Source organism: Pongo abelii, chromosome 10, assembly GCF_028885655.2.
Source record: "Pongo abelii isolate AG06213 chromosome 10, NHGRI_mPonAbe1-v2.0_pri, whole genome shotgun sequence".
Taxonomy (NCBI): domain Eukaryota; kingdom Metazoa; phylum Chordata; class Mammalia; order Primates; family Hominidae; genus Pongo; species Pongo abelii.
In genome coordinates this window covers 39,919,567-39,945,783 of record NC_071995.2, presented here as the reverse complement: position 1 = coordinate 39,945,783, position 26,217 = coordinate 39,919,567, and the positions used below count along the sequence as shown (strand labels likewise).

The 26,217-nt window shown below is 37.4% G+C and overlaps 1 protein-coding gene across 20 annotated transcripts in view; it reads right to left on the bottom strand.

The window, feature by feature from the left end:
- PPHLN1 (periphilin 1) overlaps window positions 1–26,217 on the bottom strand; it is a 216,789-nt gene that overhangs the window by 93,905 nt on the left and 96,667 nt on the right. For 8 of the 20 annotated variants that reach the window (XM_054527130.2, XM_054527131.2, XM_054527133.2 and 5 more), the window contains exons 2-3: window positions 16,813–16,904; window positions 2,701–2,865 (exon numbers count right to left, since the gene is read on the bottom strand). In XM_054527130.2, the coding sequence (XP_054383105.1) occupies window positions 2,701–2,865; window positions 16,813–16,904 (257 nt within the window). Of the gene's footprint in view, window positions 1–2,700; window positions 2,866–16,812; window positions 16,905–20,055; window positions 20,099–26,217 lie in introns of all 20 variants that reach the window. The other 12 variants (XM_054527135.2, XM_054527136.2, XM_054527137.2 and 9 more) reach the window with 3 other exon arrangements.

Sequence of the window (26,217 nt, the reverse complement as noted above, 5' to 3'; positions counted from 1 at the left end):
AAACTTGCTACTTTCCCATTTTTCCTGCTCAAGTTTTATTTTCTCACCTTATTTTCAATTAAAAACCAAACTGGAAACAATATAAGAAACTGTCACTTATTGATCATCTATATCAGAATAATATTTAAATTTAAGTTTAAATAAATTTAAAATTAATCAAACAAAGCACATTTTGTTCTCTAAGACATATTTGCAAAGGTACATAAAAAAGAACCATATAGCAATCCACACCAAATTACTTTAAAATTACACACAGAATTGGCCAGGTGCAGTGGTTCATGCCTGTAATTCCAGCACTTCAGGATGTCAAGGACGGTGTATCACTTGAGTTCAGGATTTCGAGACCAGCCTGGCCAACATGGTGAAACCCCAGCTCTACAAAAATTAGCCGGGCACAATGGCGTGCACCTATAGTCCCAGCTACTCGGGAGGCTGAGGCAGAATTACTTGAACCCAAGAGCCAGAGGCTGTAGTGAGCCAAGTTCGTGCCACTGCACTCCAGCCTGGGCAACAGAATGAGACTCTGTCTCAAAAAATAAATAAATAAAATTATACATAGAATAATACAATATGCAAATTACATATCAGGAAAACGGATTTATCTAAAATAAATATCCTCATCTTCCTCTTTAGCATCACACACTCTATTCTTATATAAATAAAATATAATCATTTTCCATCTCAACATTAAATATAAACGCAATTCAAAACTTAACTGTGCTAATAAAATATTAAATCAAGTAATCTGTTTGCATTACATAACTGAACTCTATATAAAGAATTAGTGTCATGAGACTCTTAATGATCACAAGTATGCTTGTTGTTTGTTTGAAAAGAATTTAAAGAAAAAATGTTATACACACAAAAGTATAAAGACAAACACAATTGGTAACAATATTAGAAGAAACTGCCATTGAAGCTTTATTATGCTACAAGTTTTTAGAAAAAAAAATCATTTTCATGAGGTTTCAAATACAAACTGGTCCAACGAACAGAAAACTCACATAGGATTTTCATAAAAGTGGTAACAACTGAGACGGTGCACTAAAATCTCAAACTTTCACCACTATTCAACTCATCCACGTAACCAAAAGCTACTCGAACCCCAGAAGCTACTGAAATAAAATAAAAATTTAATAAATATGAGGACCACAAAAAAGCAGCATGACATTCAAAAGCTGAATAAAATAAAAATCAATTCTGTGAAAACTAAGAAAGCTATAAAACCCCAAACTTTAGAAACAAACACGAGAAAACACTGAATAGTCTCATTACGACTTTGGAATTGTTAGGGGTCACTATGATGCAGTGGTAAGAGAAACCAGACTCCCATACATACCGATCCTGAGTAAATCACCTTACCTCCATTTCTTCAAGCGTAAAGTATGAAAACTAATTCCAACAGCCAATGTGAGGTCAAATTATTTTATAAACAGGGTTTGAATATGTACTGTTAATTGTCATATTATACAGTAGGAAAGGTGGAAAAAGAGAAAAGGTGGGAAAACAACCTAGCTAAGGAATACTGAAAACATGCAAGGTAGGACAGAGGAATTCCATCAAGGAGTAGTATTAAGTTCAATTACAGATTACTGCAACATTAAATACATACTTCTAGATTATTAAGAATGCTCAAGAGAAGCGAGTTGTAGTAGTAATAATAGCAGCTAACTTTTTTTTTTTTTTTTTGAGACAAAGTCTCGCTCTGTTGCCCAGGCTGGAGTGCAGTGGCGCGATCTCGGCTCACTGCAACCTCCACCTCCCAGGTTTAAGCAATTCTCCTGCCTCAGCCTCCCAAGTAGCTGGGATTACAGGCACCCACCACCACAACTGCCTGATTTTTGTATTTTTAGTAGAGACAGGGTTTCACCATGTTGGCCAGACTGGTCTCGAACCCCTGACTTCAGGTGATCCACCTACCTCAGCCTCCCAAAGTGCTGGGATTACAGGTGTGAGCCGCTACGCCCAGCCAGCTAACATTTTTAAATTGCTTCCTATGACGATGTTTTGAGTGCTTTCCAATCTCAGTTAATAAATAGACTTTAGGCTGGGAGTGGTGGCTCACGCCTATAATCCTAACACTTTGGGAGGCCGAGGTGGGCAGATCACTTGATGTCAGGAGTTCAAGACCAGCCTGGCCAACATGCTGAAACCCTGTCTCTACTGAAAATACAAAAATTAGCCAGGCACGGTGGCACGTGCCTGTAATCCCAGCTACTCGGGAGGGTGAGGCAGGAGAATCACTTGAACCCAGGAGGCTCAGTGAGCTGAGACTGCGCCACTGCACTCCAACCTGGGGGACAGAGTAAGACTCTGTCTCAAAAAAAAAAAAAAAAATTACGTGAGTTATCTAGGAAGAAATGGTAACCACCTGCTCATCACTTATTAAGTACCAAGACAATAGATTACCTTTAAATGGTTTTGCAAATCCCTGCCAATTTAGGGGAATAATAAAAGCAGGCTGGTTGGAATTAATTTCATTTAGGTAGTGCCACCCAGAGTGCTTACCTACTTTGTCCAGTACCCCAAGATTCTTGACTATTAGGTCCCATCTGACAGCTCCAGCAGGCAATTCACATGAGAGCATCAAGCAGAAAGTGTTTATTCAACTGCTTTCACGGCCGTCACATAAATTTTTAAATTACATTAATTTTAAACTTATAAGAAATAACAATTAGTACATGGGGGAAATTTACATACTCCTCTGTGAGGTGGACCACTTCTTCGATCATGAGAAAAACTGCGGCCCTCGTCATAGTCTCGGTAATCAACATGACTGTAATATCTATTGTAGCTTCCTTCACCAGGTCTGTCTAGCAGTGGTGGTTTCTTTGGCACAATATTAACTAGTCTATTGTAGCCATCCTAAAACAGACAAAAAGAAATATATACAAATCACTAATTTCTCTATTTGGTTTTGGAAAGGTTTTTAAAAAGCACAGGAGTTCTTACCCTTAATCGAATGAGCTAAATGTATAAACAAAAGCATTAATGAAATAACATAAATATAACTAATACTAAGGTCTTCACGTGGATTAAAGGAAATCAAGTTGTTCAACGAAGAAAGCCAGGTGTTCAAAATGACATGCAGCAATGCGAAAACCAATCATAAGTAAAAGAAAAAATACAATATTATCATTTTAATAAAAAATAAACTTAAGACAGAATGTTACAGTAGCTCTATCCCTAATTGCCTAACAATTTTAGAAATAAAATTATGTAAGACAGCTCTCATATTTGGTCTACTATACTATTTAGAAGAAATATAAGCTATTTACACACGAGCAACAGCTAATGATGATATTGAGCTAGAATGATCAAAAGGAAACATTTTGCTATTTTTCCAGCAGTAATGGAGGGAGGAGAGCCTTTGGCTTTACAGGTCTAGAAGCAAAATAAAAGCTGATATAAAATTTGAACTAATTTTCAAAGTACTGGAATACATTGTTAATGTTTTAAAAAATGAGTAGGTTTTTTGTGAGACTTGGGGAATTGGACACAGGGAGAATATATGTCTTAGGTTAGTAGCTGCTATAAAATAACAAAAACGATTATCCACAGAAAGAAGCAGAGAGCTACAGAACATATATCTGTACATAATCTGGTCTTGGGCATTCATGGCACATCAATCAATATCAAAAGAGATATATCTTTAAAAAAAACTGTAAAGCCTGATATAATGTAAGATCAATATGAATTAACTAATCTGGAAAAAAATAAAACTTACAAAATATAAAGCCCAACCTTCAGAGCTGTTTATCTATCATCCCAAGCCTGTAAAATGAAATTAATACTAACACCTACCTCATGGCATTGTGAGGACTAAATGAGAAATGGAATGCAAAGTGTTTAGTACCGTGTTCAGGCACACACTAAGTGCTCAAAAAATGTTTGCTATATTGATTACTACTGTGCAAATCTACGGAAAAAAATACTAAGTACCTCAAACTGTTTCCTTAAATTACTTCTTAGCCCTAATGACTACAACAATTCAATTGTTCTTAAATGACTATATACTATTCAAATCTCTCAATAGGTAGGAAATTTGTCAATAGGTCAGGAAAAAATAAAATCAGTAGTTTGTATTTATTTGAGAGCTTAAAAGATCTAACTAATTTTTCCCATGGGGATCTAAGGTGGTTACCTCCTTTAGTATGTTAGATATTAAATTATAAGATATATTCTACATTTACATAAAATGATACACAAATGACTATATTGACTCATTCTTCTACAAACTACCTTTCACAGAGATTTCAATTAAATTTAAGTAAATACTAAGCTGCCAAAAAAAAAGAAACTGGCATTAAGCCAAAATTAGTAAAATTACAATTTACATCATTTCTAATTGAAAATTTGTCACTCATAAAATCAGAATAACTGACTTCTCCAAATTCCAATAAACCATAACAATCCATTACACAATATCCTTGTTTGTTTGTATACGATTATTTGGAGGGATGGTGGGGTGAGTATGCATGCCTAAACACTTCTATGAATAGAGAGCTTATTATTTTACAAAGCACTCTGTTCCTTTGTTCAACTGCCCCAGTTATTAGAATGTTATTTGGGGATTGTAAAATGTATTTGGTAAAACTTTGGCAGAAGTAAAATTCAAATCACATTTAGTTACTTATTTAAAAAAATTGCTTTACCAACTGAGGTAAATGAAAACAATCATTCTAAAAGTTGTTTAAGGCCGGGCATGATGGCTTATGCCTGTAATCCTAGCACTTTGGGAGGTCAAGGCAGGTGGATCACTTGAGGTTACGAGGTTGAGACCAGCCTGGCCAACATGGTGAAACCCCGTTTCTACTAAAAAAAAAAAAAAAAAAAAATTAGCCAGGTGAGGTGTGTATGCCTGTAGTGCCAGCTACTCAGGAGGCTGAGGTAGGGGAATCACTTAAACCCGGGAGGTAGAGGTTGCAGTGAGCTGAGACTGCACCACTGCACTCCAGCTGGGGCAACAGAGCAAGACTCCATCTCAAAAAAATAAATAAAATAAAAATAAAAGTTGTTTAATCAGCAAAAGAAAAAAAATTCAATGACAGCTCTTATATCTGGCTATTAAGATCAAGTTGGTATTTCGAGAAAGTGTTCAAATATATGGACATTATATATTATACTATCTCTGCTCTGTAGATACCTAATCTTAAAGAAAACTCCCTAGCTATATGAAAAGATTTAAGGAAACAAAGATGACTGCAGGAGCCTGTAGCAAAGAGGGCTGTATTTTTAAAGCGTTCATGTCTTATCCAGGTATATCATTCAAGGATTTTTGTTCCCAATAAAATCTATGATGAGTGGCAAAGAATTCAGAATTTCCCTTTCAAATTCTTTGAGATGGAGTCTCATTCTGCGTCACAGGCTAGAGTGCAGTGGTGCAATCTCAGCTCACTGCAACCTACACCTCCTAGGTTCAAGTGATTCTCCTGCTTCAGCCTCCCGAGTAGTTGGGATTACAGGTGCATGCCACCATGCCCAGCTAATTTTTGTATTTTTAGTAGAGACAGGATTTCACCGTATTGGTCAGGCTGGTCTCGAATTCCTGACCTCAAGTAATCCACCTGCCTACGCCTCCCGAAGTGCTGGGATTACAGGCATGAGCCACCGTGCCCGCCCCTTTCAAAAAGATTATATTGTTGAAATTCAAACAGTATTTTTATTACCTGCATTGCCAGACATGAATACAAATAACAACACTGAAATTCTTATGCAAATCTTACATTAAGCTGTAAACATGTAATTTTCCTTTCTGTATGCTAACATAGGTATACAGACTTAAGGTACTACTGAAATGTTTGGAACCTCCATTTTAGAAAGATATTGGCAAAAAGTCAATTTAAAAATGGACAAAGACCATAAACAGGCATTTCTCCAAAGAAGACATAAAAATGGCCAGCTCCCCAGCTGTAGGCAGCTTCCTAGGTTGCCTTGTACCTAGGCAAGCATTACACTGCTGGGAGAACAGTAGCCAATAGCTGATTGGCATTCTGGCCCTGGTTCATGCCAACTCTATGTTGACTATACCAGGATGCTAGCATAGTTGAAAAGAAAAAAAAAAAAAAAAAAAAAAAGCCAGCTGGGCGCAGCTGCTCACACCTGTAATCGCAGATACTTGGGAGGCTAAGGTGAGAGGATCCCTGGAGCCTAGGAGTTCAAGGCTGCAGTGAGCTGACTGGTGACTGCACTCCAGCCTGGGAAAACAGAGTGAGATGCCATCTCCAAGTAATAATAATTTTTTTAAAAAAAGGTCAACAGGTATATGAAAAGGTGCTTGACATCACTAACCATAGGGAAAATGCAAATTAAAACCACTATGAGATACCCCCTCACACCCTTAAGGATGGCTATGGTCAGAAAGACAACAGATAACAAATGTTGGCGAGGGTATGAGGGAAAGAGAACCCTAGTACATTGTTGGTGGGAATGCAGATTGGTACAGCCATTATGGAAAACAGTATGGAAATTCCTAGAGAAAGTAAAAATAAAACTACCACATGACCCAGTAATCCCTCTTCTGGGTATACTGTATACCCAAAGGCGATGAAATCACCACCTGTTCAAGATATTCACACTTCCATGTTCACTGCAGCATTATTCACAACTGCCAAATTTAGAAACAACTTAAGTTCCCATGGATGAACAAACGGATCAAGAAAATCTGGTATATAAATATATTAGTGGAGTATTATTCATCCTTATAAAAAGAGGGAGATACTGCTATTTACAACACACGGATGTACCCGAAGGACATTATGCTAAGTGAAATAAGCTAGATACACACACAAAAAAATATTGCATGATAATCATTTATATGTGGAATTTTAAAAAAACAAAGAAGAGCTCAAATACACAGAGATAGAGGATGAAACTGGTTACCATGGGTAGGGGAAGAAATGGGGAATTGTAAGTCAAGGAATACAAAATAGGTAAGTAAGATGAATAAGTCTAGAGCTCTAATGTACAATATGAGGACCAAAATTAATAAAATTGTATTGCATTAGAAATTTTTGTGAAATATACAAATTTTAGGTGTTCTTATCACACAAAAAGGTAACTATGTGGGATGATGAATATGTTTGTCTCCTTCACTACAGCAACCACTGTACTATGAATATGCATCCATGTGTATCTGCATCTATATGTATCCCATAACATCATGTTGTGAATCTCAAATATACACAATAAAATTTAATGTTAAAAATAAGTAAACAAAAATAAAAAATAGAAAGAAAAAAGAGGAAAATACCTTGAAAAACAATGGCACCATAATATACAAACCAGAAAAAAAAATTATGACTTATAAAGAATATCTTAAAAGGTTAACAGGGTCATTTTCAATTAATCAAAAACTAAACTCAATGGAGTTGAAACATTTCTATTATTTCAAATGCAGATATTTCAAATCTTGAATTTAAATATAAAATCTCAATTTAATCAATGGTATCAATTTTCACTGCTTCTGTTTATTAAAAATATCTACATACTAATATAGATATTAATATATATCTACATATTAATGATTATATAAGTATCCTTATTAAAAAGATCAGAATTTTCTGTGGATGTTACTAGAATTTCCAAAAAATATGCATAGAATTTATTGGATTTGCTACTCCAAAGTTAGTATTAATAGTGTTAGTATTAATGGTATGATCAGTCAGGCCAAAAATAAAAAGTATATGTAGCTCATTTGAAATAAAAGGTCTATCTATTGATAATTTACCTACTCTGGCAAGATATTTAAAAAAAACTTGCACATAAACTTAAATACTTTTGGAAAGCTATACTTCAGTGAAATTTAAACTTTCAAATCTGTCATCATCTTAGGGGTGAGGTCTCACCCCTAAGATTACTACTACAAGACCCTCTAAGTGTGTGTAATAAGAATTCTTTGGTTTGCTTACATTAATGAGAATCTGGTCAGAATAAAATACCTAGTTTTCCAAATGGTGAAATGGTTTTGTTAGAAAATAATCAGCTACTTCTTAATTTGCCATACATTCCAATATAACTATCTGTTACAGGAAATGCTTTCATTTTAGTAAGTAAAAGCACCAAGTTGATGGTTATTTGATTTGATATAAAAATCTGTATCAAATTTTTCACACTGGCTGGGCAAGGTAGCTCACACCTGTAATCCCAGCACTTTGGGAGGCTGAGGTGGGGCAGATCAGCTTGAGGCCAGGAATTCGAGACCAGCCTGGCTAACATAGTGAAACCCCATCTCTACTAAAAATACACAAAATTAGCCAGGTTTAGTGGCACACACCTATAATCCCAGCTATATGGGAGGCTGAGGCACAAGAACTGCTTGAGCCTGGGAGGCAGAGGTTGCAGTGAGCCGAGATTATGCCACTGCACTCCAGCCTGGGCAACAGAGCAAGACTCTGTCTCAAAAAAAAAAAAAAAAAAAAAAAAAAAATCCACACTGTTGTTAAATCTCATAATTAACTAGGTAAAAATTGTATGAATTACCATGTTTCTTTAAAAATATTTCTTTTCCAATGTCATTAAAGTTTACTCATTTTAACATAAAATCATTTAATTTAAAATGAAAGTATTAATATAAAAGTATTAAGCCCTTCCCCCCCAAACATTTTTATCTTCTAGCAACACATATTGAAATACTTATTGACATTTCAAGTGTGGTATCATGGTTTTACTTCAAAATAATCTAGGAGGGAAGAAAGCGGTAGAAGCATAGACAAAACAAAATTGGCAATGAAGCTGATAATTGATTTCTCCTTTGGGAATTGATCACATTAATGTGTGTTATTATATGCTTGATATTTCCCCTTATAAAACATCAAATAACTAAAACACACTAACCTACCAAAGAAGTAAGTAAATACGATGGTATATGTAAATAATCAATGCCATTATGTCCTATCACAATCAACTTACAATGCAAATGTAAGCCTACAAAACCTTTATTGGTCTTATTTACTGTTCTATTCCCAGCACCTAGAACAGCACCTGGCACACAGTAAGCACCACATCCATAATATATATATTATACCCTGCTATCTCAATTTTATTTTACTTCTGGCATCACATGCTTTTTACAGAAAAGTACCATACAAACCATATCTAACTAAAATATTCTATTACACAGGCTGGTAGGCTTTTGCTTTCATAAGCGTATGATTTCCTAACTCTGATCCCTATAGTCTATGACATACATTTCTATTGTAGCATTTGTTGATTTATTTCACTCACTGATTCTTGAATGAAATATTGGTGTTTCTGAATCATTCTAACGTCTTTTGGTGACAGTGGGTCAAAAACATGAAAACTGGTATTGACCCAGAGCGCTAAGACATCTTATTCGAGAATGTAGCCAAGAATTGATCACATTTCTTCTGAAAATAGTGACAACAAAAAGAAAGTTAAGTCCTTGCAATTCTGTCAGCAAAGAAAGTAAAACACCTCTTAGGGCAACTCTACACAAGGGAACATTACTAAATCAAACTCAGCAAAGAAACGCTTTTTTTACATTTCATGTATGTAATTTTCCCATTAAAAAAACTATTAAAAAAATTGCACTCTAGCTAATAATACGTATGCTTGAGTAGTTAATGGGAAGGATACTGTTGTCCACAATTTACTTTGTAATGTATTCAAAAACATAGATGGATTAATAGCATGAATAAATACATGATAAAGCAAGTTTAGTAAAATATTAATAGTTGAGTCTAAATGGGGAGTATGTGGATGGTCACTATAAAAATTCTTTTGACTGATGTATGTTTGAAAAATTCCATAATAAAATATTGGGAAGTTGTACTTACATGGGAAAATTTACATGAACACTGATGACTGTATAAAACAATAATAATATGTGGGGCATAAAAAGAACAGAAATTTAAATATGCCTGTGAAGATTCTGAATAAAAGTGTTTCATGAAATAAGAATGCAAAGAAAAAATATTTCAACATTAATATATTTTAAACAATGTTATATGGAATATGTATATAACTGAATTACTAAATTAAGTAGACCGGATTGTCAAGGTGGTCAAAAGAAAAATTTCTGGATTATGGTTTGAGTACATTTACATTTGAGAACAGGTGGAACTGATATGCATCCCATCTGTTCGCTACAAAGGCTCAGATACTAACAAAATCATGTTCTGGATTTACTAAAGGATTTATTTTTGATTGGCCAAACTCTCTAGGAGAGAGAAATAAACAATGACAAGAATTATAAAAAAGATTCAATTAATCTAAGGAAGTAAATATTGTTATTTAACTACTTTATTACAAAAACTAATTATGTAACTCAAATTTACCACAAATGTGACAGAAAAATAACATGTTGCTGCTCTTGACATCACTACTAGTCAATATCGTTCTCCCTGCTGCTGCCAAAACCAGAAAAATCTTTTAATGCAAAATAATGTATTTGTTAAAGAAACAAAAATGAAGCAGGGATAAGCAGATAGGACTGCTTCAGCCCCAGCTCTGTTGTAATTGCCCAGAATATAAACTGCTAGTGCTCTCATCCTAATTTCCAAATATTACAACTTTTAAAAATTCTGAAATTGGAACTTCTCTCCCATTTTCAAATAAGCTAATGAAAAAAATCAACATTTTATGTTGCAGATTCATTAAAATGTTCCATACTACCTATCTGTTCCCCAACAGGCTAAGAAGCTGGACCCCCATAAGTGGAAGTTTACATGTATTTAAAAGCCATTCTGGGCCGGGCATGGTGCCTCATGCCTGTAATCCCAACGATCTGGGAGGCCAAGGTGAGAGGATCACTGGAGCCCAGGGGTCTGAGGCTGCAGTGAGCTGTGGCTGCTCCATTGCACTTCAGCTGGGTGACATAGCAAGACCCTGTGCATATGTACATATGAATGAATGAATGAATGAATAAATAAATAAATGCCATTCTGTCACAAAACTTGATAAAGGTTAGGAAATCAGATAACTAAGCTCATAGAAATTATAGATTTAAAGACAGAAAGCATGCTTTAAAAACAAGAGCTTTACAGGTATCTAGAAGTGTAGATATTCTGTGATGACTGATTTCCTTCCTATAGAAGAAGCATATATATTTACATACAAAGTCTCTGTAGTGCACTTCATTGAACTTTAGTCTTCTACCTACCTACCCAAGTTTAAGGCCAAATAAAAATTTCTGTGAAAGCCCCTTATAAAAGTGACTATTTATACATAAAGAATTTAAAAGCATACCATAAAGTGCTACAATAATGACTGGTACATTTGTTAAGCTGTATATTGAGGATAAGATTGCCAAAACTCAAATTAAGTATAATTTAACATCAAAACCAAAGTATATCAGTGTTCAATTGTCTTTTCAGGTTTATCAAGGCTAGAAACTCAGAAAACAGCTGCTTTTATTAACAAGGACATACTACTACAGAAGGTACCTTACCTTCCCAACAGTCACCACTTCACGTTGCACTTTATATCACATCTAGTAGTTCCTCAAATACATTTCTTTTGTATCAGAATTGATAATAAATGGGGCAAAGAGTGTACTAAGAAAAAAGGGAGAAGCCGGGAACGATGGCTCACACCTGTAATCCCAGCACTTTGGGAGGCCAAGGTGGATCACCTGAGGTCAGGAGTTCGAAACCAGCCTGGTCAGCATGGCGAAACCCCACCTCTACTAAAAATACAAAAAATAGCCAAGCGTGGTGGTGGGTGCCTGTAATCCCAGCTACTCAGAGAGGCTGAGGCACAAGAATCGCTTGAACCCAGGAGGCAGAGGTTGCAGTGAGCTGAGATCGTGCCACTGCACTCCAACCTGGGTGATAGAGCAAGACTCGGTCTCAAAAAAAAAAAAAAAAAGAAAAGAAAGAAAAAAAGGGAGAGAAATGCAAAAAATCTGCCTTTTCAAAACTTTTGAGGTATGCCATACATACAAAAAAGTGTACAAATCACAAATGGATAAATTTTCACAACGTGTAAGTACCACCCAGATTAAAAAAGAGAATATTCCCAGCGCAGCAAAATTGTTCATTGTGTGGTCTCCCAGTCACTACTTCCTCTTCCCAAAAGAAACCACTTTCCCAGCTAGTTTCACTTGTTTTGGAATGTTACATAAAATGAAACACACAGAATAAACTCTTGTGACTGACTTCTTTCTTTTAATATTTGTGAAGTTTATCCATGTTGTTGCACCTGGCAGTAGCCCATTTATTCTCATTGGTGTATAATTTAAACAATTAGTCAACTTTACTGTTGGACATCTGGTTTGTTGCCAGTTTGAAGCTCTTACAAATAATGCTTCTTATGAACTTTCTCATACACATCAATATGATATGCTAATATGGTTTTTAAAATAACTAGATTATCTAAGCAAATATTTTTAAACTTTTTTTTTTTTTTTTTGGAGACAGGATCTCTCCCTCTGTTGCCCAGGCTTCAACGCAGTGGCATAAAACACAGCTCACTGCAGCCTCAACTTCCTGGGCTCAAGCAATCCTCCTGCCTCAGCTTCCCAATGTAGGTGGGACTACAGGCATGCGCCACTATGCATGGCTAATTTTTAAAATTTTTTGTAGAGACAGGGTCTCACATTGTTGCCCAGGCTGGTCTCAACTCCTGGGCTCAAGTGATCCTCCTACCTCGGACTCCCAAAGTGCTCAGATTATAGGCATGAGCCACTGTATTCAGCCTTAAACTTTTAGTAAGTTATATTTTTATTAAAGTAAGAAAGTATAACTATTTACATTTCTAGTTCAACTACTTTAACCCAAAGATTCAGTGGGTCCATTAAATGAGATGTGAACACAAAATTACTTTTTTCAACTAACTTTAGATAATAACAACAGCAGTGGATGTATCTGTGACTTTGTTACCAAAAGAGATCACAGATAATTTTATACCATGTTACATCTAGCTGTTACAGGTATTGCAAAATATCATTTGTAACACTCATCACTACTTTGAAATTACAGCAATGAAACCACCACCAGTAGCTTTTGATATTTAACGACCTACTAAAGAACTATGTATTACTATATCACAAATTTGGTTTTTAATAGTTTGATAATCATTCTCAAATGTAAGTGCACTTAGTTCTGTGCATGTTATTTATAGATTTAAAAATGTTATTCTGAGACGGGATCCATAGGCTTCACCAGACTGCTAAAGGGATCCATGGCACAAAAAAAGGTTAAGAATCTATGCTTTATGTAACTAAGATGCAGGTGTAACACAGAAGGCACAGGGGATAATTTTCAAGAGCCATCTAAGGGGTACAATGTATTCAGGGAAAGAGGCGGCTTTAAATTACTAACCAAAATAAGGCCAAGTTCACCAGAAAAAAAAAATGCACCTGAGTCTTGGGAAGGAGGGATATGGAAATACAGAAAGAAGGATTTGTATAAACTAGGAGAGGCTGACTGGGGGAACAGAAAGACCAATCTAATGGAATTGAAGAAAAAGGAGAGAAATGAACCTGCACAAGGTCTGGTCAGGTCCTGTGCTCTCAAAAAGAGAAAAACAATCTAGGCTCCTCCATGAGGAACCAAGCAGCCAGTTAACTTCAGGAAGTAAGGTTTACCTTTAGGCATTTAAGAGACAGCTGAATACATCTAGTCTGATTTTAAGGACAATATCTCCCTACCTGCTTGCTTCTGATAAAATTATTTTATGAGGGATAAGAAGCCTCTGTTTCATATTTACACAAACACAGATAGTATTAAATGAAAATGTTTGGTTTTGTTTAGATTTTTCTGCAATGTGCTGATTCATTAAAGTCTTCCACCACCTGTCATTTTTACCTCAACTCCTGTCACTATGACTTCAATTCAAATACATCTGTATTTTTTAAATTCTGCATGTAAGAATCACTTGAACTTTTAAACAATACTGAGGTCCACATCACACCCACAGAGACAATAATTTAATTATCTAAGATGGGGCCCATACGGTGTTACTAAAGAGCTCTCTAGGAAATTTTAACGTACAACAAGGATTGAGAGCTTCTGATCTAAATCACAAATCTAAAGTCTATCCTAATAGTTTCATTGCTCTCAACTCCAGTAACTTACACTAGCTCTCTATTCTCATTGTCACACACTGAACTTCACTCAAAACTGTTCCATCTTGGAAACTCCACACTCTAAAATACCGATTGCCTATCTTTCTACCACACCAAAGCCTTCTCTAAGCCTTTCCTGTCCCTCAACCACTCATTTCTTTCAATTTCCTGTCCCTCTCAGCCTCACTCTCTTTCTTTATCAGCCCATACCAAATGGTGTATTACTTCAATAATTCTCTGGGTCAGCACCTTCAACATCCTTATCCCCTGGGTCCACTACTCATCTTACAATCTTAAATCGATACAATAACCTGCTTTCCCCAGCCTCAAAGTAATAAAGCACACAATCCTACAAACTGGTGCCCAGTTGATGGCATAACCACACAGAAAACCCTTTTAAGTATCTTCAAAACACAGAATTTAAAATTCCTAATGGGGCCAGGAGTGGTGGCTGACGCGTGTAATCCCAGCACTTTGAGAGGCCAAGGTGGACAGATCACTTCAGGCCAGGAGTTCAAGACCAGCCTGGCCAACATGGCAAAACCCTGTCTCTACTAAAAATACAAAACTTAGATGTGGGTGCAGTGGCAGTGGCTCATGCCTGTAATCCCAGCACTTTGGGAGGCTGAGGTGGGTGGATCACTTGAGGTCAGGAATTTGAGACCGGCCTAGCCAACATGGTGAAACCCCGTCTCTACTAAAAATATAAAAATCAGCCAGGCGTGGTAGCTTGGGCCTGTAGTCCCAGCTACTCAGGAGGCTGAGGCAGGAGAATCGCTTGAACCCAGGACACAGAGATTGCAGTGAGCCAAGATTGTACCACTGCACTCCAGCCTGGGCAAGAGAGTTAGACTCCATCTCCAAATTAATTAATTAATTAATTAATTAATTAAAATAAAATAAAATAAAAACAGCCTGGGCAAGAGAGTTAGACTCCATCTCCAATTAAATAAATAAATAAATAAATAAATAAATAAAATAAAAATAGCCAGGCATGGTGGCATGCAATCCTAGCTACTCAGGAGGCTGAGGCACAAGAATCGCTTGAACCCGGGAAGTAGAGGACGTAGTGAGCCAAGATCGCACCACTGCACTCCAGCCTGGGCTACATTCTAAGATTGCCTCAAAAAAAAGAAAAGAGGCCAGGCGTGGTGGCTTATGCCTGTAATCCCAGAATTTTGGGAGGCCAAGGTGGGCAGACCACCTGAGGTCAGGAGTTCGAGACCAGCGTGGTCAACATGGTGAAACCCCATCTCTACTAAAAATACAAAAATTAACCAGGTGTGGTGGTGGTGGGCGCCTGTAATCGCAGCTACTCAGAAAGCTAAGACAGAAGAATCGCTTGAACCCAGGAGGTGGATGTTGCAGTGAGCCGAGCCTGCACCACTGCACTCCAGCCTGGGCAACAAGAGTGAATGAGCCAAGACTGCGCCATTGCACTCCAGCTGGGGTGACAAGAGTGAAACTCCATCTCAAAAAAAAAAAAAAAAAAGAAAAAAGAAAAAAAAAAAACAGAAAAATTCCTAATGGTATATATCCTTGGCAGAGTGGCAGAGGGGAGAGGGGAGATAAAGAAAAAAGTCATCCCTTTTCGCTACAGGTAAACTACAGAATAACCTTATCAAGTAAAAAATATAAATAACATTTGGATTTTGATTGAAAACATGAAGTTTACAAATTAACCTAGAAATAAATGACATATAGGAATAATTAAGTCTGGCCATCCTGAAGTATAATGGGCATCTTTATTTTTTCCATCTTAAATCATTTTAAATCAACCCCAACCTGGATTGTAATTTAGGACAACGACAAACCTAAAGACGATACTACCCATCTAAGTGGGCTATAGGATTAAATGTTACATAAGTAAAAAATAACTAACGTAGACATAAATATTTGTGGCTTTTGATGGTATATAATGAATCTATAATATATTCATATACTATCACCACAACCTTAGTCCCTTGGTGCTTAGAATGGGTCTGTGCAAAAGTTTAAGTTAGCTTTTTGACCTTCCCCAAACCCTCCTTTAGACCTCCACAGGGGATTCTGGGGAGTCAGTACACATATTCACTCAAATAAATAGTGAGCTTCTATTACCTGCTAGTACTAGATGTAGCACTGGAAATAGTAAACAAAACAGTAAGTTCTTTGGGCTTAGAAAAGGCTTGGCTCAAAATTCCCAATTCCCAGAGCAACAAGAGACAAGAAGTAGGACAGCACACCAGAAGCTGCCTGTCTGCCTGGCCCTGAGCCTCCAGGCATTCTTACTTACCAGCCAGACTGCCTGACCACAGGACAGCACACCTGCAGGAATCCTAACAAGGGATATTAACATGTTTCCACTCTAGGAAGAGTTCTCCTCTCTTAGAATGAAAGCCTACTTTTAGAATTTCATATATTCAATTTATAACATTTTTAGGAATATAGAAAAAAATAGTTAACAGCCAATAACAGCAGGAGCAGGTACTCAAATACTTCTTTGCTAACTGATGGTATAATCTTTATAAAATCTGTAATTTTTGTTCACAAATTAAATTCAATATAAACCCTTCATTTTAGAAATGTAAACAAGAAATATAAACAATAAGTTTTCTTCTTAAATAAAATGTTGTCTTTTATTTTCGAACTTTTAACTTTTAAAAGATAAGCTTGATCTCTTTTGTAACCTACACTGGTAAATTTCTGACACTTGAAGATTTTGTTAATAGGCCTAGCTTTGGTGTATCAAATTAACTCAGACACTAGGTTTTTGAATCATTCAATATGTAAGAGTAACTTACACTGGGATGACTTCGAGGAGGTGCTCGTTCTCTCGGAATTCTTTCATATTCATATCGTCCCTCAGACCACATTTCGTCTCTTCTGTAAGCCACTAAAGAAAAAAAAAAGAATTATGGATTTTATGATACTAGGAAGTAACAGAAAAGGTAAGGAAGGAGTAAATAATTACTTTCCGACACAAATATTTTCCAGAGATCTTAAGAGAAAAAAAAAAAAATGAAAGTGACCAAAAGGAAAAATATTTCTTCCAAACAATTTTGAGGTTTTCTTTAAAAAAAAAAAAAAAACACGGAAAGCCCTATCTTCCTTCTTAGGCAAGACTATTTAAAGCTTCAAAGAGATTGTTGCCACCAATTACGGGAGGAAAATCCATAACATTTCAGACCACAAATACTTCTTCATTCTCCTATAGCAAAAAATAGAAACGATTCATTTTAATGAATAGTTTAAATGGCTGATCAGCAAAGCTATTCCTATTTCCTGGTGAATAGTTCGTATAAATAACATTAGTTTTTTGCTTTTCTACAGTCTTCATTTAATATATATTTACTCTCTCTCTGTTAAATAATGTGTTAACTGAAAAAAGTGTTAAAAGAACAATCCTGCAAAAACACACACAACAATCCCCGAAAGAAACCACTCCTGATTTTTTTAACACTATAAATTTATTTTAATGCAAAAGCCTCCTCGCAAAATGTGAAATTAAAAGTTCTGTCAACATTTTTCAGGTTCGGGATTCAGAGAAGGGGGAGTGGGAGGGTGTATTCTTTTCATAAATGCTTCCTACTTTGAGGAAGGTGAATACGGTGTTAAAGAATTCAAGGGTATATAGCCACAAGAAGAGATGAAAATAGAAACTGAACAGACAAAAGACAAGGTAAACAAGGCAAACGAGAAAATGAGAATAGGGTACGGGAAAAGAGACCATTTACACGAAATGGCAATACTATAAATCAGAAGTTGGCAAATTTTTCTTCAAAAGATCAGACAAATATTTTCGGCCTTGTAGGTCACAGATCTCTTTTACAACTACTCACATCTCCAGCCATAGACAATATACATAAATGTATGAGTGTGTAAATTGGATTTACAAAAACAGGCTAGCGCTTGCAGGCAGTAGCTTGACAACTTCTGGAGTGGATGACAAATGGTTAACAGAGAAGCACCAGGAGAAAGTGAAGCAATCATGAAGCAGGTTCTAAGCCAACAACTGTGAACCATCCTGATGTACAGAAGAACCACCATGAGCAAAAAACGAAAACGGTCCAGGTAGTAAGTTAGTGCCTTTCAGTACATAGAAAGTAGCGCACAGATATGTGAAGAAGAAACACATTTCAGAAAAGACTTAATGTCAAAAGATTTTTGGTGGCTCCTTATAATGTAATACTAAGGGAGGGGGAAACAGATAGCTATTCCATTTTGACAGTACAGAACAGCTATAGAATTCTAACGGTTCAGTTAGTTTAAGTTAAGGAAAAATTAAAGGCTGGAAGAAGGGTGCAACTTTTTTTTTATGTTATTATAGCAAAGCAACCAATTTTCTCTGCAAAAACATACCTATAATACTTTCTAATACAAACAGACCCAATATAATGAATTAACTAGCCAAAGATGCCTAGGAAATCTTACTTTAAATTAAAAATTAACTTTTTCTCAAGATACACATTCAAGAGAAAAAAATTAGCTTTTAACATTATGCATGAATAAAACTGAATTCTCTGTCTACAATAAGACCTCATTTAATAATGTATGATTCCAAGCAATCAGTCTCTTAGGTGCAAGAATTATGGAAGCTTGAAAGGGAAGTAAATTGTCAACATTACTTCTCCTCCCCCACCTTTACTGAATCCACTAAAGGTTTCAGTCTAAAGAGTTAGATTTTATCCTTTTTAAGATACAGTACAGAGTAACAGTGACAGCAATGAAGTAAAGTCAAATCAAAGGGGAAAAACGTCAATAGCTATACCCACAAGAAAAACAGACATAAGCAAACAGTTCACAAAAAAATACAAATGGCTCTTAAAAATCTTTTGAAAAGATGTTCAACCTCCTTCAAAATAAAGAAGATGAAAACCAAAACTATAATGGCATATTTATTTTCATCCAAAAGCTCTGCAAAAATCCAACTGCAGTGATGAGATTAAGGAAAGCAACACTTACATAGGTTAGTAAAGGAAGTTGGCCGGGCGCAGTGGCTCACGCTTGTAATCCCAGCACTTTGGGAGGCTGAGGCGGGCGGATCACGAGGTCAGGAGATCGAGACCATCCTGGCTAAAACAGTGAAACCCTGTCTCTACCAAAAATACAAAAAATTAGCTGGGCGTGGTGGCGGGCGCCTATAGTCCCAGCTACGTAGGAGGCTGAGGCAGGAGAATGGCATAAACTCGGGAGGCGGAGCTTGCAGTGAGCTAAGATTGCACCACTGCACTCCAGCCTGGGCAACAGAGTGAGACTCCATCTCAAAAAAAATAAAAATAAAAAATAAAAAAAAGGAAGTATAATTGGTTACAGATTGGGAAGAATTTGGCAATATTTATTAAAATTTTAAAAACACATATGCTTTGACCTGGCAATTCTACTTCTAGGTATACTTGTACACTTGCATAGCAAAGATTGAAAGAAATTTAAAATATCCATCAAAATAGCACAAATTGCTGAACCAATCAGTTACATTTATACAAAAGGAATATTTTGTATTCCTTTTATAAACTGATCAGTTATATTTATACAAAAGGAGTATTTTTGCAAACCATTTCAAAGAAAAGTAACCCCAGTAACAATATGAAAAGGCTGCCAAGATACACTGCTAAACAAAGAAAAGCACAGTAAAAAGGCCAGGTATGAATATATATGCATATGTACAGACTACTCCTGGGAGTAACAAGGGAATGCAACAGCAATTGCCTCTGGGGAGAACTAGGTAGCTGGGCAGAGGATGAATATTTTACTGCATAATGTATATATACTATTATGTATTACAAAAGTATGTAACTGTTTTTAAAGTTCTTGAAAATCATTCAATAAGCATAACATGTGAAGTGACGGTAAAAATGATGAATGTAAATTAATATACTAAAGGAGAATGTAAATAAAAATAAGGTTTTGTAATAAATAGGAAAAATAAACAATAAGAGTTCTAAAGAAATACTATGTAGTTTAATACTGAAATATTAAAATTTACCGGTGTCCCACAAAAAATGTAACAATAACTACTATATTAAATACTACTATACTATACTTACTTGAGTCCTTTTAGGAATCAAATTTAACGTTTTCAACAATTTCCTGTAAGGGAGGGAAATACAGACGTAAAGATTTGTGTCTGTATAAACCAACCAATATAGAGAAATAATTAAATCTTCATTAATTGTATAAACAGAACTCTCAAGCCAAACTCCCTTCAAACACACTCTTGAAAATAGAAGATATCATTTTGGCCACCAGAGGCCACCCAAGTTTCATAAGAACAAAATTATAATAAGAGAATTCTAGTCCTAGAAATCTAGTCTAGAATTTTGCCAGTTGAGAGCTGGGCAGGTCATCTCTCTTATCCTTATCTCTGAGATTGTACTAGATGTTTAAGGTTGTTTTTAGCTGTTATTGTAAACACTGGCTTCAAAATACCTCCATGGTTTAGTATGATGAAAATTACCATCTCCTACGATAATTAGAATACAGAATACACTAATATCACCTTATATTCAAATGGAAATGTGCAATTTTCTTTTTCTTTCTTTTCCTTAGACACAGTCTCACTCTGTTGCCCAGGCGGGAATGCAGTGGGGCAAACACACCTCACTGTAGCCTTGACCTCCTGGACTCAAGCGATCCTTCCGACTCAGCCTCCCTAGTAGCTGGAACCACAGGCATACCACCACACCTGGCTAATTTTATTTTTTATCAAGTCATAGTCTTACCATGTTGCCCCCATGCTAGAACCTTGTAATTTTTAAAGGATTTAAAAATAGCTGATAAATACAAGCCTCCTGATTAGCAGCATATGTTGTTTATGATATTATCCAGGCTTAGGAAATTGACCAATCAGTTACATTTATACAAAGGTGTTCAGACTCCCAGTGAGTGATCATGTTACCTGCCACATCATCACTACGTCTCCTCATATCAGTGCAGTTTCAATGGTACTCCAGAAAAGTTATCTAAGCCAACAAGATATGCAAACGGAAGAATTAACAGAAAAATAGAAGGACCCTCTACATCACAATTAGGCAGAGAAAAGAATTAGAACCCAGTGTGGAGAATACAAGCTTCATTCAGAAGTGCGCTAATAACTGGTTCTGGATTATAAAAATATCTTTCTCTTATGCCATATTCAATGAAGACGGTATGTTTAATATACCATCATGGGATATTTAATTCCAGAAAGAAAAGAAGCCTTTCTTAGAGCACTCCACTGGGCTATCCAACCACTGTTATGTTAACTTCAACTGACGGCTGACAGGGTATGGAGGATTTGTACTCTAAGCAAAAGTGTCATGGAAATTGAGAAAACAAAGTCATAGGCAATATCCTTCTGTCAAACCATTAACACTCTGAATCCAAAGTCAAGATAATGGATCTGTTTTTTCATTTTATCCAAACTGGTTATAGTAGCAACTTAGGCTATAGTAACTCTGCATTCCAATCTAGTCAGTTTGCATTATTAAATACACTCAGGATACATAGCTTCCCCTCCCCCCCAAACTCATTCCTTCGCTTTTTATATTCTTTCAACAACTATTGATAGCCAACTAGGGTTACTGAACAGCAAAGTCACATTTGACCTCAAACTTTAGATGAACATAGGTCTTTGCACTGGCAATTCCCTGCACAGAATGTTCTTCTCCAGGTGTGGGGAAAAGAAAGAGAGATCGGACTGTTACTGTGTCTATGTAGAAAAGGAAGACATAAGAAACTCCACTTTGATCTGTACCATGGCTGGGCGCGGTGGCTCACGCCTGTAATCCCAGCACTTTGGGAGGCTGAGGCGGGCGGATCACGAGGTCAGGAGATCGAGACCATCCTGGCTAACATGGTGAAACCCCGTCTCTACTAAAAATACAAAAAATTAGCCGGGCGTGGTGGCACGCGCCTGTAGTACCAGCTACTCAGGAGGCTGAGGCAAGAGAATCGCTTGAACCCGAGAGGCGAAGGTTGCAGCGAGCCGAGATCGCGCCACTGCACTCCAGCCTAGGTGACAGAGCGAGACTCCATCTCAAAAACAAAACCAACCAAACAAAAAAAGATGTGTACCCTGAACAATTGTTTTGCCTTGAGATGCTGTTAATCTGTAACTTTAGCCCCAACCCTGTGCTCACAGAAATATGTGTTGTATGGTATCAAGGTTTAAGGGATCTAGGGCTGTGCAGGATGTGCCTTGTTAACAATATGTTTACAGGCAGTTTGCTTGGTAAAAGTCATCACCATTCTCCATTCTCGATTAACCAGGGGCACAAACGCCCTGCGGAAAGCCGCAGGGACCTCTACCCAGGAAAGTGAGGTATTGTCCAAGATTTCTCCCCACTAAGACAGCCTGAGATATGGCCTCGTGGGACGAGAAAGACCTGACCATTCCCCAGCCCGACACCCATGAAGGGTCTGTGCTGAGGAGGATCAGTAAAAGAGGAAGGCCTCTTGCGGTTGAGATAAGAGGAAGGCCTCGGTCTCCTGCATGCCCCTGGGAACTGAATGTCTCGGTATAAAACCCAATTGTACATTCGTTCTATTCTGAGATAGGAGAAAACCGCCCTGTGGCTGGAGGCAAGATACGCTGGTGGCAATGCTGCTCTGTTATTCTTTACTACACAGAGATGCTTTGGTGGAGAGAAACATAAATCTGGCCTAGTACCTTCCCTTGAACTTATTTGTGACACAGATTCCTTTGCTCACATGTTTTCTTGCTGACCTTCTCTCCACTATCACCCTGTTCTCCTGCCGCATTCCCCTTGCTGAGACAGTGCAAATAGTAATCAGTAAATACTGAGGGAACTTACAGACTGGTGCCGCTGCAGGTCCTCCGTATGCTAAACGTCAGTCCCCTGGGCCCACTGTTCTTTCTCTATACTTTGTCTCTGTGTCTTATTTCTTTTCTCAGTCTCTCGTCCCACCTGACAAGAAACACCCACAGGTGTGGAGGGGCAGGCCACCCCTTCATCCAGGTATCTGTGGAATTAACTTTCCTGCCCTTCAGTGTCACCTTCTTAATGTCACTTAACTAACAGATCCCCCAATCGTGCTATTTTTAATTAGCACTAATAATCTAAGATACTATATAATGTACTTTTAATATGCATTAGTCCCTCACTAGTAGTATTTCTACTAGTAGTATTTCCAGTAGTGAGGGTTTAATCTGTATTAAAAGTACACTACACAGTATCTTAGATTATTAATGCTAATAATAATAAAAAGCAGGAATGTCTATTTGTTCACTGATGAATATTAAGCTCCTAGAACAATTTGCACACTGTGCTCAGTATTCAGAGTGAATTAATATTCTAATGTTTCTATTAGAAAATATTTGAAATTCCAGGCCGGGTGCGGTGGCTCACGCTTGTAATCCCAGCACTTTGGGAGGCCGAGGGGGGCGGATCACGAAGTCAGGAGATGGAGACCATACTGGCTAACACGGTGAAACCCCATCTCTACTAAAAATACAAAAACAAAATTAGCCGGGGGCAGTGGTGGGCACCTGTAGTCCCAGCTACTCGGGAGGCTGAGGCAGGAGAATGGCGTGAACCCGGGAGGGGGAGCTTGCAGTGAGCCAAGATCGCGCCACTGCACTCCAGCCTGGGTGACAGAGTGAGACTCCGTCTCAAAAATAAATAAATTTGAAATTCCAGACAACTAAACCTAAATTTTAGAACATAATTAGTTAAGGTCATTGAAAAAAAAATTTAACTGATGCTGGGGCCGGTGCCGTGGCTCATGCCCGTAATCCCAGCATTTTGGGAGGCTGAGCCTGGAGGATCATTTGAGGTCGAGAGTTCAAGATCAGTCTGGCCAACATAGTAATACCCCGTCTCCACTTAAAAAATATACAAAAATTAACCGGGCATGGTGGGACATGCCTGTAATACCAGCTACTCAGGAAGTTGAGGCAAGAGAATCCCTGAACCTGGGAGATGGAGGTTGCAATGAGCCATGATCGTGCCACTGCACTCCAGCCTGGGCAACAGAGCAAGACACCATCTCAAAAAATAAAAAAAATAAAGTACTGCATTCTCTACTAGTTTCACAAGTCACTTGACTTTCCAACGCTTTAAGGATACTTCTTTTATAAGCCCGAATGTACTGCACTAAATTTAGTAGGGGATCCCTGATTGTCCATTATAATTGATCAATTAACTGAAATTACACAAGTAAACAAAAATGCCAGATGTCTGCCTACATATAATATTTATAAATCTGAATTTTATTTCATATATGGATGGAAGTTAAGGCCTTAACTGGTCAGCCTCCTTCCAGTGTTTTACCCTCCATTTTACCCTAAAAAAGGATAATCAACTGTTAATGCATATTCATAATGTGAAGTTTCCAGGATCAAGAATCCAAGAGGCTTTTTATTAACCATAATAAATCCAAACTTCTATCTTCCATATACCTCCTTCTATTATATCTAACCTTCTATTCTCTCCAAAAGCATATAATTATGCCTGTTTCCTTACTGTGCCACAAACAGACTAACACACACTACCATGGAGCTGTTTATTTTCCAAACTGGATACCTTTTTCCATTCTCTCATTCAACATCCAACGGACCACCAAGGCCCAACTCAAAACCTATTATTCTCCACAAAGCCCATTATATAAACCCTACAAGACTTAAAACAGATTCCAAACTAGTGACTGATAGGCCACATGAGACTTGTTTGACCCACTTTTTTTTTTTTTTTAAATAAAATTCTATTCCACTGACAACATTTAAAAACTGGGAGAGGATGCTTTTTTTAAAATGGTATTTCCAACTTTTTTTGAAAAAATTAGATGTTCTGGCAAAACTGGGATCATACTCTCACATAGCCACAATCAGCTATAGCTGAGTGGCAGGTGACCCCTTTTACGGGTGAAGTATTCATTAACGTTAACTGCCTGATCTCTGAGACCATACCTTCAGCACCTGCAATCATTCAAGAAATAACTGACTGTCTTATGTGCCAAGAACTGTATTAGCTACTGGAGTTACAAAGATAAACGAGACAAACACAGTTCCTCACCGACAGTCTCGCTTAGTAGGGATGGCAAAGAAGCAATTAAGATACGTGTGATAAATGCAGTGAGGGAAGTGCAGGGCAGCTAAGAGTACATAGCAAAAATACCTAACTCTATGGAAGTTAGGGAATACCCCTCAAGTAAAGTGACAGCTAAACTCAGATCTTTAATAGAAGTTATCCAGAAAAAGATAGGAGGGAACAGGAAGCTCAAATGTCCCAGAGGGAGAAAAGAGCCTTTGTGAAGATACTGAGGGAAGAAAGTATTCTGAGGAACTGAAATCAGTTCAACATGGCTACACCCGTGCCCAAACTTTAAATGCAGGGTCAGAGAAAGGGCTCAACTGAAATGGCTGGCAGGAAAATCTACGTGTTATCAATAGTTAAGGTTAGGAGATGAAGGAGAATTTCACTAAAGAAGTTGAATATGTAAAATAGTTTAAGCAGGAAACAGAGGTTTCAGAAAGCACAGATGGGGTGTTGAGGGGTTAAATGGGGAAGAAACGAAGAAGCAGTGATAGCCTAAGTCGAAAGAAAGCACAAAGCAGCATGGAAATGAGACTATAGCACAGAAGACCACAGAAGCTTACATCTTGGGCGGTAACCAAGGATAACAGAGATGTAAAGCATGGTAGGTTTGGCTGGCCACAAGTATGCCAAGAGAATTAGTGCCAGCGGTCCCCTGTCGGCCATGGAGGCATTCAGGACTCTCAAAATTCAGCTGCGCCCTGGATGGATTGCACTTCCGTCTCTATAGAAGACATTGGCTTCACTCTGGATTGATTGTGCAGGCTCCAGGAGAGGCTCTGGGTTCCAGGCTGCTGGAACGCAGGCTCCCAGGGAGTGGTTAGAGGCCTGGTCTGTATGTGCTGGTAGGCAGAAGTATAAATTACCTTGCATTACGTTCTGATTTTTCTGTAGGAATGGTGGGCATGTTATGGCCTCTTAGAGAAAAAGCAGTGCGTAGCCATTATAGATTTACAGAAAGAGAAAAGGTGCCAAGAAGTTCAACATTTGTCCATACCCATACTAAAGATGAGTCATTCTGTGACTCCAACTCTCCCCAAGTTGTCCTTGTCTCCCCAACTAGACTGAGATCTTCACCAGAAAACAAAACATAAAAGGTTTGTTTATTTTGTAGTTCCCAAAGTGCCTAATAGCTGGGTACGGCGAACACCTCCAGTAAAATTACCGACTTCC